Source organism: Elgaria multicarinata, chromosome 8 (genome assembly GCF_023053635.1).
Source record: "Elgaria multicarinata webbii isolate HBS135686 ecotype San Diego chromosome 8, rElgMul1.1.pri, whole genome shotgun sequence".
Classification (NCBI taxonomy): Eukaryota; Metazoa; Chordata; class Lepidosauria; order Squamata; family Anguidae; genus Elgaria; species Elgaria multicarinata.
Window position 1 is genome coordinate 79,391,375 of NC_086178.1, and position 15,790 is coordinate 79,407,164.

At 42.2% G+C, this 15,790-nt stretch overlaps 1 protein-coding gene across 2 annotated transcripts; it reads right to left on the reverse strand.

Annotated features, from left to right (window-relative positions):
• BNIP3 (BCL2 interacting protein 3) lies at positions 1-14,772 on the reverse strand. Of its 2 annotated transcripts, none has more exons than XM_063132826.1 (6): positions 14,245-14,772; positions 6,608-6,785; positions 4,237-4,321; positions 3,147-3,253; positions 2,889-3,038; positions 1-1,773 (listed from the first exon to the last, which is right to left on the reverse strand). In XM_063132826.1, the coding sequence occupies exons 1-6, from the start codon at positions 14,288-14,290 to the stop codon at positions 1,722-1,724; spliced, it is 618 nt and encodes a 205-aa protein (XP_062988896.1). In that variant the 5' UTR covers positions 14,291-14,772; the 3' UTR covers positions 1-1,721. The 2 variants fall into 2 exon arrangements, with proteins under 2 accessions (XP_062988896.1, XP_062988895.1); XM_063132825.1 differs by having other exon boundaries at positions 6,608-6,788.
• Positions 14,773-15,790: the final 1,018 nt, after the last annotated feature.

Genomic DNA, 15,790 nt, shown 5'->3' on the forward strand with positions numbered 1-15,790 from the left:
ATATACAACACAGAGAAAAACTTTTATTTAAATGGCAAGAAGAAAAGATGCTGCGATAATTACATTCTTTACTGTTCTCCAATCTAAAATTAAGGCTGTAACCCTATATAAAACTTAAGGAAAAAGTCCCACTGAATTCTATTATTTACTTACAAGAAAATCTCAGATTCTGGGTTACTAAAAATGTAGGATGGGAGGTGGTTTGTTGGTCTGTTTGATTCAGAAGAAGCTTGCCCTTGTGCAAAATTTCATTTCGGGTTTTTTGGGGAGGGCAGGATAGTTAAAATTGGCTTGTTACCAAAACCTACCTCTTCTTGCGAGTAAAAAAGCATAAGTGTAAAACATTTTCCAGGCTAGAAACAAGCACTCCCCAGGTCCTGTGTGTCCACCATGCCAGTGGAGGCATGGATTCTCTGCCCCTAGGCCTACTGTGTTTCTATGCTAGACCCGTAGGAGTTTTGTCTGCTGAGGCTCTAGTAGAGAAATGCAGCAGGCTGTTGGGGGTAGGCGAGGAAGAAGCACTCCTTTCCTCCGCCATCTTGATTTCTATGGTGGAGGTACAGGAGTGAAGTTCACTTCCTGAGCAATCCGTATGGAAATGCAGTGGGCTGTTAAGAGGAGGGATATAGTACACTCCTTGCCTCGGACACCAGCACGCTTCGTTCTCTGCTGGGCAAGGAGTACAGGATTTCCCTTCCTCCATGCCCAGCATGGAGTGGGTTAGTGGGGTGCCAAAGGAAGGCACCCCATCCCTCTTCCAGCAGCCCTCTCACTTACCTGGGTGAAATTCCTAGTTATTTATGGTGAGCAGCTAAAAACTATGCTGGTCGATAGTATTTACATGACTAAAAAGATATACCTATCTGCCATCAGTGACTATTGGGTCATGAGAACTAGTAACAAGCTCCACATTCAGAGGCAAGAAACCTTTGTTTACCAACTGTGAGGAAAAATGGGATGGCAATTGCCATCTTGCCCCACTTAGGAGCTTGTGATACAAAAGTCTTGATTCAATGGGCTTTTGACCTGATTTGTCATGGCTATCCTTTGGGAACGTTTTCTAGCTGCATACAATTTTTATCTGAATTTGAGGAAAATTTGGGTAATCTTTAGCACAGACAGCTCATACTAATGCTGAAATAAAGTCATGCTTATTTACACCGCTATGGAGAGTTGCATGGCGTATAAACATTCACTGAAAAACATACAGGGAAGAACCCATACTAAAACACACAAAACTGTATTTAGGATTCACGGTTAAATCTTAAAGTAAATTACGAAGTCACTTCACATTGAGTAAAAAGACATCAGTCTTCAGAAATGTAAGGCCACAATGCCCTTGAGCCTCCATAAAGTGGTACCAAGAGCAATTCCAATCGATATCTTCACAAAATCAAAAGGAACATACAGATTAATTCCTTGCTACATAACCTTCACTACAGACATTGCATTTTTTGTCCACCCGTTCATTTTTTAAAAAAGAAAAGATACCTCCCCTTCAACTAAACTATGCCTATGTTGAACTGAGCAAAAAGGGGATTACATATAGGAACTGTTTGGCTTTGGTTTTCGTCCTTCTCCTTTAGACTAGAAATAGGAGCACAACATTGAGAGAACAAAACGCACATAACCATGTCACTGTTCCACACTCAGGAGTTCCTTCTGGTCACCATTTTGCATGTTGTCACGGTTTCGTAAGAAAGACAGATTCATTCCCACTCTTACAAGGAACTGCTGGAAGCTGTGGTCGTCAACCGTCTTCCGATATAAATCCTAAGACACATAAACCAGTAAGTACTATTCTTAATTTGAACCAGGGTCCGTTCGTTCTGCCTTGACTATTGGCTATGTACGAGAATGGCTCTCGGTGCATCTACCTGGCTGCAAGTGACAAGATAGAATAGTCTCTAGGCAACCGCAAAGGGATGTTTTTTGTCATGGAAAACACGGCTCCTTTCGGACCACAAATCTCTGTATGAGTGCGCAGATAACATCTGTGGACTTACCTATAAGGCTGAAATAATCTCTATTAAACATTTGTTTTCAATAGCTTGGACCTTGCACAAGACTTCATTAAAATCAAAACACTGAGATACTAAACAAAAACCAAAAATACACACCAGGTTTTCAGGCTGCTAGAAAGCCAAACAGGAAGCCACAGTTGCTACCTCTTATCTTTTCCAGCCTGAGATGCCTCATTGCCAGTATATGTTGAAGAACATGGCCCTATACTTAGCTGGAAGTACACCCCAATCTGGACATACTTCCAGATAAACGTTGGACATGATTGCTGTTTTCACTCACTTCCCATCATCATGGGAAAAGCAAACAGAGGAGTAGAAGGAATTGTATGTATGTAACCTCCCTTTCGTTCTACAGGAAATCTAAAGATCTCAACATGAGAACCAGATAAAAAATATTACGTAATCTAGAAAAATGTGTGCTGTTAATAGTGAGCTGCAGATCTTTAGACATGCAATCTCCACAATACATTGAGAGAGATGCCCCATAACTGCATGCTGAATCTGACATCCTATATTTTAGGATATTTTATTAAACTTATTTTCTTGTAACAAGGGAGGGCAACTTGTGGCCCGCCAGATCTTTTTTGGCCTACAACTCCCATCAGCCCTAGTCAGCACAGCCAATGGTGAGGGAGCATGGGAGTTGTAAGACAAAACATCTGGAGACCCACAGGTTGTCCTTCCCTGTCTTACGAGAGGATGGCATGGGTGTATTCTGCGCTAGTCTTCCGGAATTCTGTGTAATTTGATGAGCAGGGATGGATTAATTGCATAGCATTACTGGGATTTAAGGGGATCCTGCTGCAGCACGCTAGACGTCTACCCCAAACATTTCCATAAATGATTAATGGAACAAATCCTTACCCTAGTCCAATGGCAAGCAGGTGGGAAAGTAGCAGAGATGGTAGGAAGACCTTCAAAAATTCGGCAGAGAAGATGCCCCCTTTCTTCATCACGCTGGTGTTTCTCATGCTGAGGGTAGCTGTGCGCTTAGGGTGCTTAAACAGAAATTCCCTGGAGTGCAAGAAGACAAGAGAATCATACCTGTAAACGTCTTGACACGCCTTTGGTAGACAGAGCACCAGGAAACCACACATAGGCATTGTTCACAAGGACACTCACTTGGGTGGAATGTTCTCAGGCCTGCTGGACCAATCCCACATCCAATCTGAATTTTTCTTCAAAAGCCGCTCAACTTCTTTCCTTCTTTCAAGAAAATCTTCTTCAGACTAAAAGGGCAGATATCATCAGATCATTTGGATACAATTATCAGATTCAGAACACACATTGAGTGCGACCAACAAGTCGCACTCAACAAACAAAGGCATGGATCTAGGAGCTGAAGTTCCTCTACAGACAGTAAACGGGAAACCCCACCTATACCTGAAGTATTTAGTTTCTGGATCATGACCCGTGGCTTTTATCTTCTAAATGGAATTGACTCTTCAAAAGTCTTAAGTGAGGTGCTGCATAAGACTCTGTCTGCATCAAGGCAATTCAAGGAGTAGTTGCAGATTAAATGAATAACTAACATCTGTGTTGCAGCTAGGATTAATCCCCTTTCAGCTAATACTACTCTTTAAAAAAAGAAAAAAAAACACTGTTTTATTGTTGTTTTAATCGGGTTTTATTTATGATTGTAAGCAAACTCAAATGCAGTTTTTCTTGGTAGAAAGACAAGTTACAAGACAAATAATTTTTTTAAAAAAAAATCCCAGCCATAAAATATTGCTGTGTAAGCACTGAGGAAAAAGCTTTATTTATAACATTTCTCAGAATCCTTTCTCCAATCACCACCCCACCAAAAAAAAAAAAACCCCTCATAAAAAATGTAATACAATTTAAAACAGTTGAAAACAATGATCAACAAAATACCATGACCTCACGAAACAACTAAAATATCAGTGCCAACCATAAACAATTCAAATGATGCATTAAGAAGCCTACCGTAAGCTTTCAAAACCCTGGGAATAGAAGAAAGTCTTAACCTGGTGCCAAAAACATGACAATATTTACGCTGGGTGGACCTCATTGGGGAGTGAATTCCACAATTTGGGTGTGGGGGGAGAGTCACCACCCAAACGCCCCTCTTCCTTGCTGCCATATGATCTTCCCAAAAGAAAAATGCTCTGTTGAGGGAAAGGCACCTGATCCTTTTAAGGCTAGGTTTTTTGATGACCTGGAAAGTCCCTTTCCATCAGAGAATCTTTACCTGAGAGCTATTCTTTTCTCCACTGCTACGGCTCTCCACTTCAGCAGCTCTGTGAATGTCCTGAGGCGTTTGGGACCGAGGAGGGCTTTATAAAGAGAAGTATGGGCCATTAACCAACAAGGAACAAGATTTGTAGTTTCTTGCTTTATCAGGACCATGGACATCCAGGTCCAAATCTTCTCAGCCACAAAAATCACTGGGTGACCTTGGGCCAGTTCCTATCTCTAACCTACTTCACAGGGTTGTTGGGAAGGGAAGAACCATGACCACAATCATGAGCTCTTTAGAGAAAGGGTGGGATAAAAATGGAGAACATAAAGACTCCCAAGACAAATTTGGAAGAATCACCTCTAGATCAATTAGGATCTTCCCCAAGCAGGGAGCAGTAGTTGATCACCCAGAGATCAATAAAGCAGTGGTTACATTAATTATTGCAGGAGTGACTACATTTTGGTACTTAATCAGTGGTATCTTCTTCGTATAGTATCTGCTATCAAAATGCCCAGTGTATTACGTCCAGCTGCATGGAAGGAGATGGACACCAATATTTATTAGGTCTGGTCTACTTATGTATTTAACCATTACTAGGATAAAATGGGACAAAACCTGGACTAATGAGAGTTTAAAAAACTGGGCAGGCCCAGGCTATATTGTTGCCCGAGGTGGAACAGTAAACTGCATCCCATCCTCAAAGGCTGGGCAAGTTATTTTGGTACCCCAAACAGAAAATTCCAGAAGTGCCTCTCCCTGGAAGAAAAGAATATATAATAAATATAAATTGAGGAACTAACACTTTTCTGCCCTTTCATCACAAGCAAGATCAGCTGCCCAAGGCAGCCATTTGTCTATGCCCAATGGTAGGGTTGGCCCTGTCAAATAAATAAATAAATCGAACAGCCAGAAAACTGAATTCTGTTCAAGATGTAAAATAAGATTAGCAATCCACATGTATTTAATGCTCAAAGTCCACAGTCAAAGATTTGCATCAATCTGTAACCTTCAACTTCCACAGTAAAAGCACATTTTAATTTAACATGCATTTATCATCAGCAGAGATGGCTGATTAAAGGGCTCATTTAACTCTTTCTTCCCCTGTTACATTCTTGAGGAAAATCTCTCCTTTGCAGTTTATCTGAAGCAGAAATCCCCCATGCCCATCACACCTCCGAGGGAGGGGTTTTCCTCAGGAGAAGCACAACAGGGGAAGAAAAAGTTACATTCGCCCTCCATACCTGCTCTGAACCTGAGAAGCAATGGTAAGGAAACATGATTCCCCCCAGTGTGATGACACCCAATGTCGGTTCGGATTCCTCTTCTGCTGTTTATTTAAACTAGGCTGGAGCCCTCAGTAAAGCAAACTATTCCAAGCCTATTGAATAATTTGGGAGTTATGTTGAAACTAAACATAATCAGCGTCTAGAAGGGAGACCTCCAGGTAAACTACTATAAGTATTTTAGAGAAATAGTGAGATGTAATTGTAGGTATAATCTATACATCTGCCTTCCCCAAACTGGTGCCCTCCATATGTGTTGGACTATGCCTCCTAGCATCCCCCCAGCCAGCCGTGCTGATTGGGAAATGCTGGAAGCTGTGGTCCAGCTCATTTAGAGAGCACCAGGTTGGGGAAGGCAGATCTATATTATAATGCATTAAAGGATTTGGATGTGGTGATGTCACCTCTGGCTGTGATTTGCTCAGCTACCATAAAGGGGTTAGAGTCAGAAGAGACTCTTGACTGTCAAGGGTTCACCTACTCAAACCCTTACCGCCGCTTCTCCGCCCATGTGTTTGTCCCTCATTACTTCCTCTTTTGAAAGAGGAAGTAAACAACGTGCCGTGACCCATTCGGGGTGTGTGTGTTTGATCGCACTGCCTCTCCTGCACACAGCAGAAGATAGCAGCAACTTCTGTCTTTAAAAATAAGTCAGACTTACTGGGGTGTTGTTGTTTTTTGTGGTGCAAAGAAGGCTAGAAGGGGTGGGTGGCACGTGGAAGGCAGACGTCATCATGAGAGGGACCCGCAAAAATCCATGAGTGCCAAGTAAAGAGCATGCAATAAAACACTCATCAGATGGATCTCATTGGCTCTGACCAAGCAAAGACTCAATGTCTGTAATTAAATATCTAATTGCATCACCTTACCAATTTATCAAACTCTAAGACCACACAGGCCTACACCGTAGAACAGAGGTAGGCCACCCGATGCCTTCCAGATGCTTTGGACTACAACTCCCATGATTCCCAACAACTGACCATGCTGTCTGGGGCTCATGAGAGATCTAGTCCAAAACGTTTAGAATTCCCCAGGTTGCAGTAGAAATAAAGGAGAAATTCCTTTTAAAATATCCAAGGCTATCTATTTCAGAGTACCTGTCACAGTGCGAGCTCTCTCGTGAACTGCTTCTTCCAGACTCATGCTGGGCATCTAGAAGAATCTTCTCCATATCACCGTTGTAAATGGAAACGGAAGCTGGAGCTTGTTCCTGGCTTGCTGACAGGGCACTATTACCGTTCCCATTACTGCTGAAGTGCAATTCCACCCAGGAACCTACTTGGCATATGTTTAGAAACAAGACAAAAGAAAGAACATAATTTTAGATTAAAAAGCCAAGTGCTTTCACTTACTGACTTTCTGTACCAAGCCTGGCTTAATGGCCTCTTTCTTGCATTCCAGGAAATGAGTTGAGTCCCCAGATTACTGTCGGTTAATAATCAAACTATACTCTAATAGCAACGATGTAGGCCTTTGGAGTTATTGCGAGTGCACAGGCATTAGGTCTCCATCCCCTGCTACCCGATAGAAACAACATCAGTCATAGGACAAGGTCCATGGCACTTGACTTCACCACCTCCAAACCCCCCAAACACATGTATATATAACTTTATTGCATATTAGCCACCTGGGCCATTTCCAAACAGGTAAAACAATAACATACCCACCGCGAGCTTGCCACAAGCCAGCGGAAGTGCTACAAATAAGAGTAACTAGGATAACAATCGTCCAGGTTATATTTACAATGTTAACCAACATATAATATTGGATATTAAAATTAATCGTTTGAGACAATCAGTGGTTCCCGGGCCTCCATCGCCCGGTGTACAAATTTCGCAGTCCTAAAAGATATATAATAGTCTGTACCAGCCAAAAGAGTAAGGACTACACCTTTAGAAGTCATGAAATTAAACCTGGGAATTAAAGGCTCAAGGTATTGTTTCCTCAGCTCCGCATACCTTGGGCACTCAGCTAGGAAATGAATTATATCCTCGGCTTTAGGGCAACCTGCTGGGCAATCTACATTGGTGCTAGGGTGCTTTTTAAAGCGTGTGGGTCATAAGCTCGCGTTGATTAAGTCCCTGCCCTTTGTACACACCGCCCGTTGCTACTACCGATTGGATGGTTTAGTGAGGTCCTCGGATCGGCCACGGCCCTGGCGGAGCGCCGAGAAGACGGTCGAACTTGACTATCTAGAGGAAGTAAAAGTCGTAACAAGGTTTCCAAACACATGTATAATCTAATTTTTACATGTAAGACCCTTCTATGGCCCTGTTCAGAAGACACCTTAAACCACGGCTTTAACCACAGTGCTTAAGCCAAAAAGTCTTCAGCACCATGGTTAAAGCTGTGATTTAAGGTTTCTTCTGAACAGGGCCTATGTACAATCTCTGCCAGAAACCTGTGCATAGATTTTGGTGTGTGACGACCCAACGCGTAGGCTTCTTTTCAAAGTTGTGACCCTATAAAAATCTCCCCATCAGAATTTTTCCCTACAGTTTGTAATTCTGAATTCCCTAAACTTGTTTCCATATTGCACTGATGCATTGGCAAGCCACCATGCCCGTTTTTAAGTGTGTGTGTGTGTGTGTGTGTGTGTGTGTGTGTGTGTGTGTTCAGGCTTGGTTATAGACTTAGTGGGAATCTACACTGGTGTTATTCTAACGTTTTGAATGGGTTACTGTGACGCATAGCGTCACGTGACCCTGGGTCTCCAACGTTGTAAATGAGTCGTACTTACAGGTTATATTTCTTAGTTCCAGCGTGGCTACAGATTCATGTGCCTCATCCTACCGGTAATTTTCCTCTCCCTTTCTCAGAGCTGCTGGGTTTGCTCCGCCCACTTCCTGTTCTCCTTCCTTCACCCCGTTTGCTATCTTATCTGCTACAGCAGATAAATCACACCAGCCTTATACTGTGCAATCACTGACAATTACATGCAAATGACTCAGAAGTTTTCCACCTTAGAATCTGCTTTTATTGTGAAGTACTCCCATGCATCCTGCCTTAAAATTTGAATCATTGGTTGATTTTTTATTATTATTTTTTAACATTTCCCCCCTCTTTGCAAAGGAGCTGAGGAGTGCTCAAAGGATCGTTGTAGCTCTGTGCAGGAAAATTAACAAGGGTCTCTTAGTCCCAGTCCAAAACTCATGACCAGCGGGGCTTAAATGCGGCTGCTGCTAAAACTTTTCCATTTGGTCTGCCATCCAAACCCTGACCAGACCCAACCCTACTTAGCTTCAGCAAAGTGGCTGGCTCCTATGCGTTCAGGCAATTCCCTGGGACTTGTGTTAAGATGTTTTGGAAGAGGGTTTGTGTGTACTTATGACTATTGCCCTGCACTGCTGGCTAGGAATGAGGCAGGCAGTGGGCAGAGCAAACCCAGCAGCTCTCAGAGAAGAGGGAGGGAGAACAACGAAAGTTTTTAACAATGTGCCCTGCAGTAACGTTACAGCTACAGAGAACTGATACAGAGAACCACGTTAGAAAGGGACACTAGCAACGGTATAAGACTAGTGTAGATCCGGCCTTAGTTATAGACTTATAATTAGTGAATTCCTTTCTTTCTTCAGTGATTGGGATCTATTATTATGTACTTTCTTTTTGTTATCTTTATTTTGTTAACATTATTTCAACATAAACTTTCATGAGGAAAATAAATAAATTCTCCAAGTTAAAGTGGAAGGCAGCTAGAGAGAAATGGTGCAGCAGAGTGAACCCCATGGAACAATAATGGAATGGAATGAGGGGCGTGCATGGAGAGAACAGGAAGTACAGCCAAACTCACATATTTGGTTAGTCCCATTCATTCCAGCAACAGATGCAATCCAATTCAACTGTATGCTGCCCCCTATCTTGATTACTTCATTTTCCCAGAGAGGAATGAAACTCCAACGTAAGAGATATGACCAGGTTTAAGAAGCAACTTCCCGTGACCAGCTTCATTTTACTTCCTTGTTAACAGATTGTCCCCATGTCAGCTTCAGTGCAGGGCAATGGGCATATTTAATTTAGTGAAAGCTTGCTAAGTATAAGGCCTAATCTACACCAAGCAGAATATTGCACTATGAAAGCAGTATATAAAAGGGAGGAGTCACACTACTGCTTTATAGTGGTGTTGAAGTGCACTGAAAACTGTTGGGGCCCATTGACACATACCATATACCGTTCTAATAGTGCTATATCCTGCTTGTAGTGGCTCCTGCCTTTTATATACTGCTTTCATAGTGCAATATCCTGCTTGGTGTAGATTAGGCCTAAGAATGATAAATGTGCAATTGCCACTTTATTTCTGTAAGGTAAACAATATATCTGAATCCTTGTATTACTTTCCACAGATGCTGATTTTTTGAGATGACATATAGGCGGGGGGGTGCATGGTTAAAGAAGAAACACAACTAATGCAATTTTGTATGCCTTAAAACTTTTGTCAAGCCAGCAAACAGCACCACTAAGCGAAAGCTCACAAAGTAAGATTTGTTATACAAGACATCTGCGAGTTATAAGGCATCCATTTAGGTGCATGTTTTTGCCCCCAATGTGTGTTTGTATAAGTCTATTCTTTGCCCTGGTTCTGAAGACTACAGTTCCCAGTATGCTCAGCAATAGAACAAAACCAAGGAAGGTAAAGAGAGAGGAGAGAAAGAAAATGTGGGAGGGTGAGAGTAACCAGAACACTATACTGAGAGCTAGCGACAGATTAAAGATATAAATAGGTAAAATATATATAATCTGTATACTGCTAGCACAGAACATCTCCTAAACAAACAAGTCCCTCTGGGTCACTACTGAAAAATAAACAGTCTGACAGGAGTTATGAAATACTCTTACAAAACAAAACTGAGGTTATTCAAGACATCAACAGCTCTCCTGCACAGGGCATAAACAAACAGCTGCCAGCCCATATTTCTAACAGCTGCATGACAGGCAGTAATGTAACCAGTGAAGCTTTCCCAAGAAATGTAATTCCATGCTGGTGAAATTTCTGGTGAATTTTCTGCCAGATGTATCTGATAAAGGCACAGGAACCTTTTCAGAAGAGTAGGGTGGAAGTCACCTTAGATATGTTCAAACAGAGACTGGAAAAGTACTACAAGCTATTTCTATTTCCAGGTCTCTGTATAGTAGTGTTCCAAACATGCACTGAAAATCCAGCTGGAACTGTGCCTGTCTACCATGTACATTGAAAACACAAGGCTAACAATTACTAATACATGCATGAAAGAAATCTAAAGTATGGTAAATAGTGCAAAGAGGCACTGAACATTATGTTCTCTGCAAGTTCTGCATTTGTAACCGCTAAGTTAGATTTAGCTTCCTTAAACTTTTCTTGGAGAATATGCATTAGCTCCCAAGCTGTAGACAGTGGGTGGAATGACAGTTCAAATATGACTATATGAATGCTGATGACAAGATCTCAGCAGCATGGACTGGAAGGATGTTCTTTCATACATTTGGGGACAGGGAGCATCACATTTAAAGGACACACATGCTAACAAACTAGGATGGGGAACGTAGTTCTATATCCTTTCCAAATACAGAGGCTGCCCAATATTTTTCTCTCACACACATCTCACATTCTGCCTGCCCTTGCTCTAGAACAGCCTTCCCCAACCTGGTGTCCATCAGATGTCATGTTGGGTTGCAACTCTCAACATGAGGAGATGCTCTAAAAAAATCGAAGTAGGTGGCCTGAAGTTATTCATGATCACTTCTCCACAACCCCACAATCACCTCTGCATATCATATTGCATATCATAACCTGCTGCACTCCAGATGTTTGAGATTACAAGTCCCAGCATTCCTGACCATGGGACATACTGACTTGCAATGATGGAGTTGTAGTCCAACACCTTTGGAGGGCACCAGGTTGGGGAAGGGCTGCTCTAAACAAAAAAAAGAAGAAGATGGCCTTAAGTTGTTCATCATCAGTTTTCCACAACCCCACAGTCACCTCTGCATATCCTATTCTCCATCCTGTCATCATGGTTTATCTGCTTTGGGAGAATGAGAATTTCACTGGTACTTTCTGCGCCCTTCGGGAGGATGTGGCATTAAGGCTTTTGAGCCTTAACTCCCAATTTCCCTGCTTTTTGATGCTTCATTGAAGACAGTAGAGCCTTAATGTTGTTTTGTAAATTATAGGTTTTTGTTTAATGAATACAAAATAGCCTTAATATCATGTTAACCGAGTAAGTTAACAATACAATCTATATGTATCTACTCAGAAGTAAGTCCCATTGAGGACAATGGGGCTTACTCCCAGGTAAGTGAGTATAGGATTACTGCCTCAGTTTGTTGACAGAACATAAATCAATCCATATGTTTAATTTAGCAAACATCCTTGAACCATCTTTGCCACTGGAGGCTCAGATAGACTCGGTGACAAGGAGCACAAGACTTTGGTTCATGTGCCGTTCCTGGATCGGGATTGTCTGGCCACAGTTAATGCCTTAGTAAACTCAAGATTGGATTACTGCAATATACCCTATATGGGGCTTCTCTTAGGTCTAGTCTGGAAACTTCAGCTAGTGCAGATTTCGGTGATTAGATTGCCAAATGGGGCAGCTTACTGTAAGCATGTTACACCTTTGCTTAAAGAACTATACTGTCTGCCAGTATATTATCAGGCTAGGTTTAAGGTAATGTTACAGGCATATAAGGCCTTGAATAACAGAGGGCACACCTACTTCCATATCAAGCCGCCCATTCATCAGGATCAACAGATCAGGGTCTCCATGTTATTCCATTGCCTGCATACATACATCCGACAGCAAATGAGGGAAGGGCCTTTTCTGTTCTGGAACCCAGGCTTTCTAATCCCCCCCTTCAGTGTGACAGGTGCTATCCTTGATGGTATTTCAGTGCTTCATAAAAACATATCTGCCACACAAAATAACACAAGCGTGTGCACACTCCTTTTATATGCTGTATAAATTGTAGTTTTACTCTTTCATTAGGTATTAGGCAACTGTAGATGTTCCATAAGCATATCAGTTATAGACTAAGAATTATGCTTAGTGAATTCCTTTGTTTCTTTAGCGATCTTGATTTATTATTATGTATGTTCTTCCTTTTGGTACCTTCTGTTGGTTAATTTTATTAAATAAATGTCATAGCGAGATTGTAAGCCTATGCAGCAGGGTCTTGCGATTTACTCTTTTACTCTGTACAGCACCATGTACATTGATAGTGCTATATAAATAATTATTATTATTATTATTATTATTATTATTATTTATTGCATTTTTATACCGCCCAATAGCCGAAGCTCCCTGGGCGGTTCACAAAAACTTAAACAATTCAAAGTGTAAAACAAACAGTATAAAAACATGAGATAAAATACACATTAAAACGAATTAAAATTAATAATAATAATAATGTTTACCCAGGCATTTGCTGATTTTAACATCCAGGTTAATGGATTTTTTAAAACTTTATATTTTATTTTAAATGTTTTAAGACACAACCCCATGCATGTTTAGACAGAAAAAAAGTCTTATGAGGAATGCTTAGAGTTGTAGGGCTTTTTTCTATCTAAACATGCATAGAATTGCACCCTTAATTAATTTGGCATACCACCCCCTGATTTGGTAATGAAGGCAGGATGCTATTGCACTCATATCCTGCTTGTGGCTTCCTACTTGCAGCTGGTTGGCCACTGACCCTTGGTTTGATCCATCATGGCACTTTTGTTCTTATATATTTTAAATAAACAAGCAAACAAATAAAGATCAATGGGATGTGTAGATGCAGTTCTTTCAGGTTCAACAGAAAGTTGACACTTCCCTTAGACAACAATAGCAAAGAAAATCTAAATTAATACTTGCATATCCAACTTGCAATTGACATGGTATTTTGTATATCCACCTTACAATTGACACAGTATTTGGCAAACCACAACCCAAGGTATCAGGTAACACTATTACTTATTTATCTAGTTAAAGGCGCAGTCTACATCCCATTGTGGTCAACAGAGAAATTCCCTTTTATGGTGCAGACCACAATCTACCTTTGAATTCCTCAGCATACATTGGTTAGTAAATGCAATGATGTCAGCTCTTAACAAGAGCCACGTGTCAATAATTTCCAAAGGCCAATAATTTACAAGTACAAATACTGCACAAAGCCCTCTGAAAAGGGTTGATGTGTCACGTAGGCAAAGGTGCAATGAGGGAGAACAGAAACGACTACAACAATGGTGAAACTGTCACGGATCTGCCTCCTGTTCTGTATTTTGAAAACTGGGAGCAACACATACCATTTTTAGGCAACGCTCTTAGCTTGCCAAGAGTGTTCTACTGCCCTTGTAAAGCAAAGGAAAGCCCTATATCTCCAACTTCGAGAAAATCCAGGTTATTGACAGCCCCATGAAATTAAGAAGGCCTCGAATCTTTGCCCACAAATGGTGCGAATCTAACCCCGTGCAATTTGATATCTCACCATTCCGTTTCCATCACTGCCATCTTCCCTCCCCCCACTTCCATGTTAGAATCCTAACTAATATATGAATTTATTAATAATACTAGGATTATTAATAAATAATACTAGGATTTGATTTGGCAAGCGATCCAACAGCTCTGCTTCTGATCAGCAAAGGAAACGGCAGCTTTTCCCAACAAGACGTCCTGCAATCCAGGGCCCAGGGGATCCCAAAGCTAGTGATTTGTTTATTTATTTATTTAAAAAACCACCTATTATTATTTCATTTAAAAGGAAGAGGCTCTCTTACCCTGCAAATTTTCCTCTTGCACCCCTGGTGCCTCGCTCGATGACATTGCTTCTGGGAAGCAGCGTTTCTATTTTTGAATCCCTGTTGAGTTGTCTGGGTTTGCTGCTGCTGCTGTTGCTGCTGCTCTTGTTCCCTCCTTCCCTGACGCTGCTGACAGTAGCAGCTGCCCTGGCTGGCTGGTCCTGCTGTGGGCTCCGGCCACGAACCCAGCTGATCGCCTCCGGAGAGAACGAGCTCGTCTGTTATTGTTATTGTTGCTGCTGCAGGTTCTAGGGATTGTGACGTCGACAGGGAACGAAGGGCCCCTATTGGCTGTCAGAACCAGTCTCCGCCACGCCCCCTCCTCGGAGGCTTGCAACGTTTGCAGAAAGCAGCCTGGAAAAAGAGAGACCCGGGGAAAAGCTCTTTGAGGAAGTTGTGGGCTGTGGCTGTTGCAGTAATAAGTAGCGGCTCTGCTATTATTTGTATTCCTCCTCCCCCCCGAAGATTCCGATCTCCATGGACAAACGGGGCTTCTTCGAAACAGGCCTGCTGAGCTCACACAGTGTACTTTCGCGCACACATATATGTACTCTACCGCGCGCTCCTGATTGGCTGGGATCTGTGGCCAAACAAGACCTCTTTTGTATTGGTCGCTGAGCGTGGCTCCGATTGGCCGCGGGACGGGGGTGGGCTGGGGCCCACTAGGAGGATCGCGTCCCTCTTAGTTAATCTTTTCTGCACAATTATGACCTCATGTTCCAACGCGGATCCCGTGCGGTGGCACTTAAACTTCTGCGCCTACGAGACAGCTTGTTTACCGGTCTGAGAACATTAACCCCTTGCTAACGGCAATTCCTTCCCCCCCCCCCTCTGATCTGTCCCAGGCTCCTGCGTTCAGAAACCGAACGGTTCAAAGAAAAATGTGTGTCAGGGCTCCTGTATCTTTAACAGTTGTATAAAAAAAAGGGAATCTCAGCAGGTGGCATTTGGATGCATGCAGCACTTGGTGAAAGTCCCTCTCTATCACAACAGTTCAACCTGCAGGAGCCCTGTCCTCTTTTTTATCTGGTCACTCTAACTATACTGCAGCTTGATGAAGTGGGAATTTCACCAGGTGCTGCATGCATACAAAGGACACCTGCTGAAATTCCTTGTTGCATTCAACTGTTAAAGATGCAGGAGCCCTGTCCTCCTTTTCATATGGTCATCCTATAAACTAAAGAATTCTTAGGCCCTGGAATTTGTTTTGGGTACTAGAAGTGAACTATCTGAAAGAGGGCCTCCTTCGCTCCAGACCAGCTCCAGTCCTAAAATGAGAGCAGAGGCTCTGTTATGACTTGGGAGATGTGTGGGTGTGTGCAGGAGTGGGGATTGGCACAGAAAAGCACCTCATCTATGGTAGCCCTGAGATTGTGGAATTCCTTGGTGCCTTCATTGTACGCATTCCATTGACAAGTCAAGAGATGCTTTAGCCTAGCTTTTGGAACTGGATGAAGGCTGAGATCATGTTGTTTTTCCCTGTAGTGAAACTGCTCTCCATTAATTGGAATGGGCTTTATTGTGG

What these genes read in the sequence shown, in the direction of transcription:
- BNIP3 (XM_063132825.1), bottom strand. Translation starts at nt 14,290, where the DNA reads ATGTCATCGAGCGAGGCACCAGGGGTGCAAGAGGAAAATTTGCAGG. An exon ending in GAGAGCTCGCACTGTGACAG is followed by an intron (nt 4,322 to 6,607) that starts GTACTCTGAAAT and finishes CTCTTTATAAAG; the next exon opens with CCCTCCTCGGTCCCAAACGC. An exon ending in CTGCTTGCCATTGGACTAGG is followed by an intron (nt 1,774 to 2,888) that starts GTAAGGATTTGT and finishes TATGTGTCTTAG; the next exon opens with GATTTATATCGGAAGACGGT.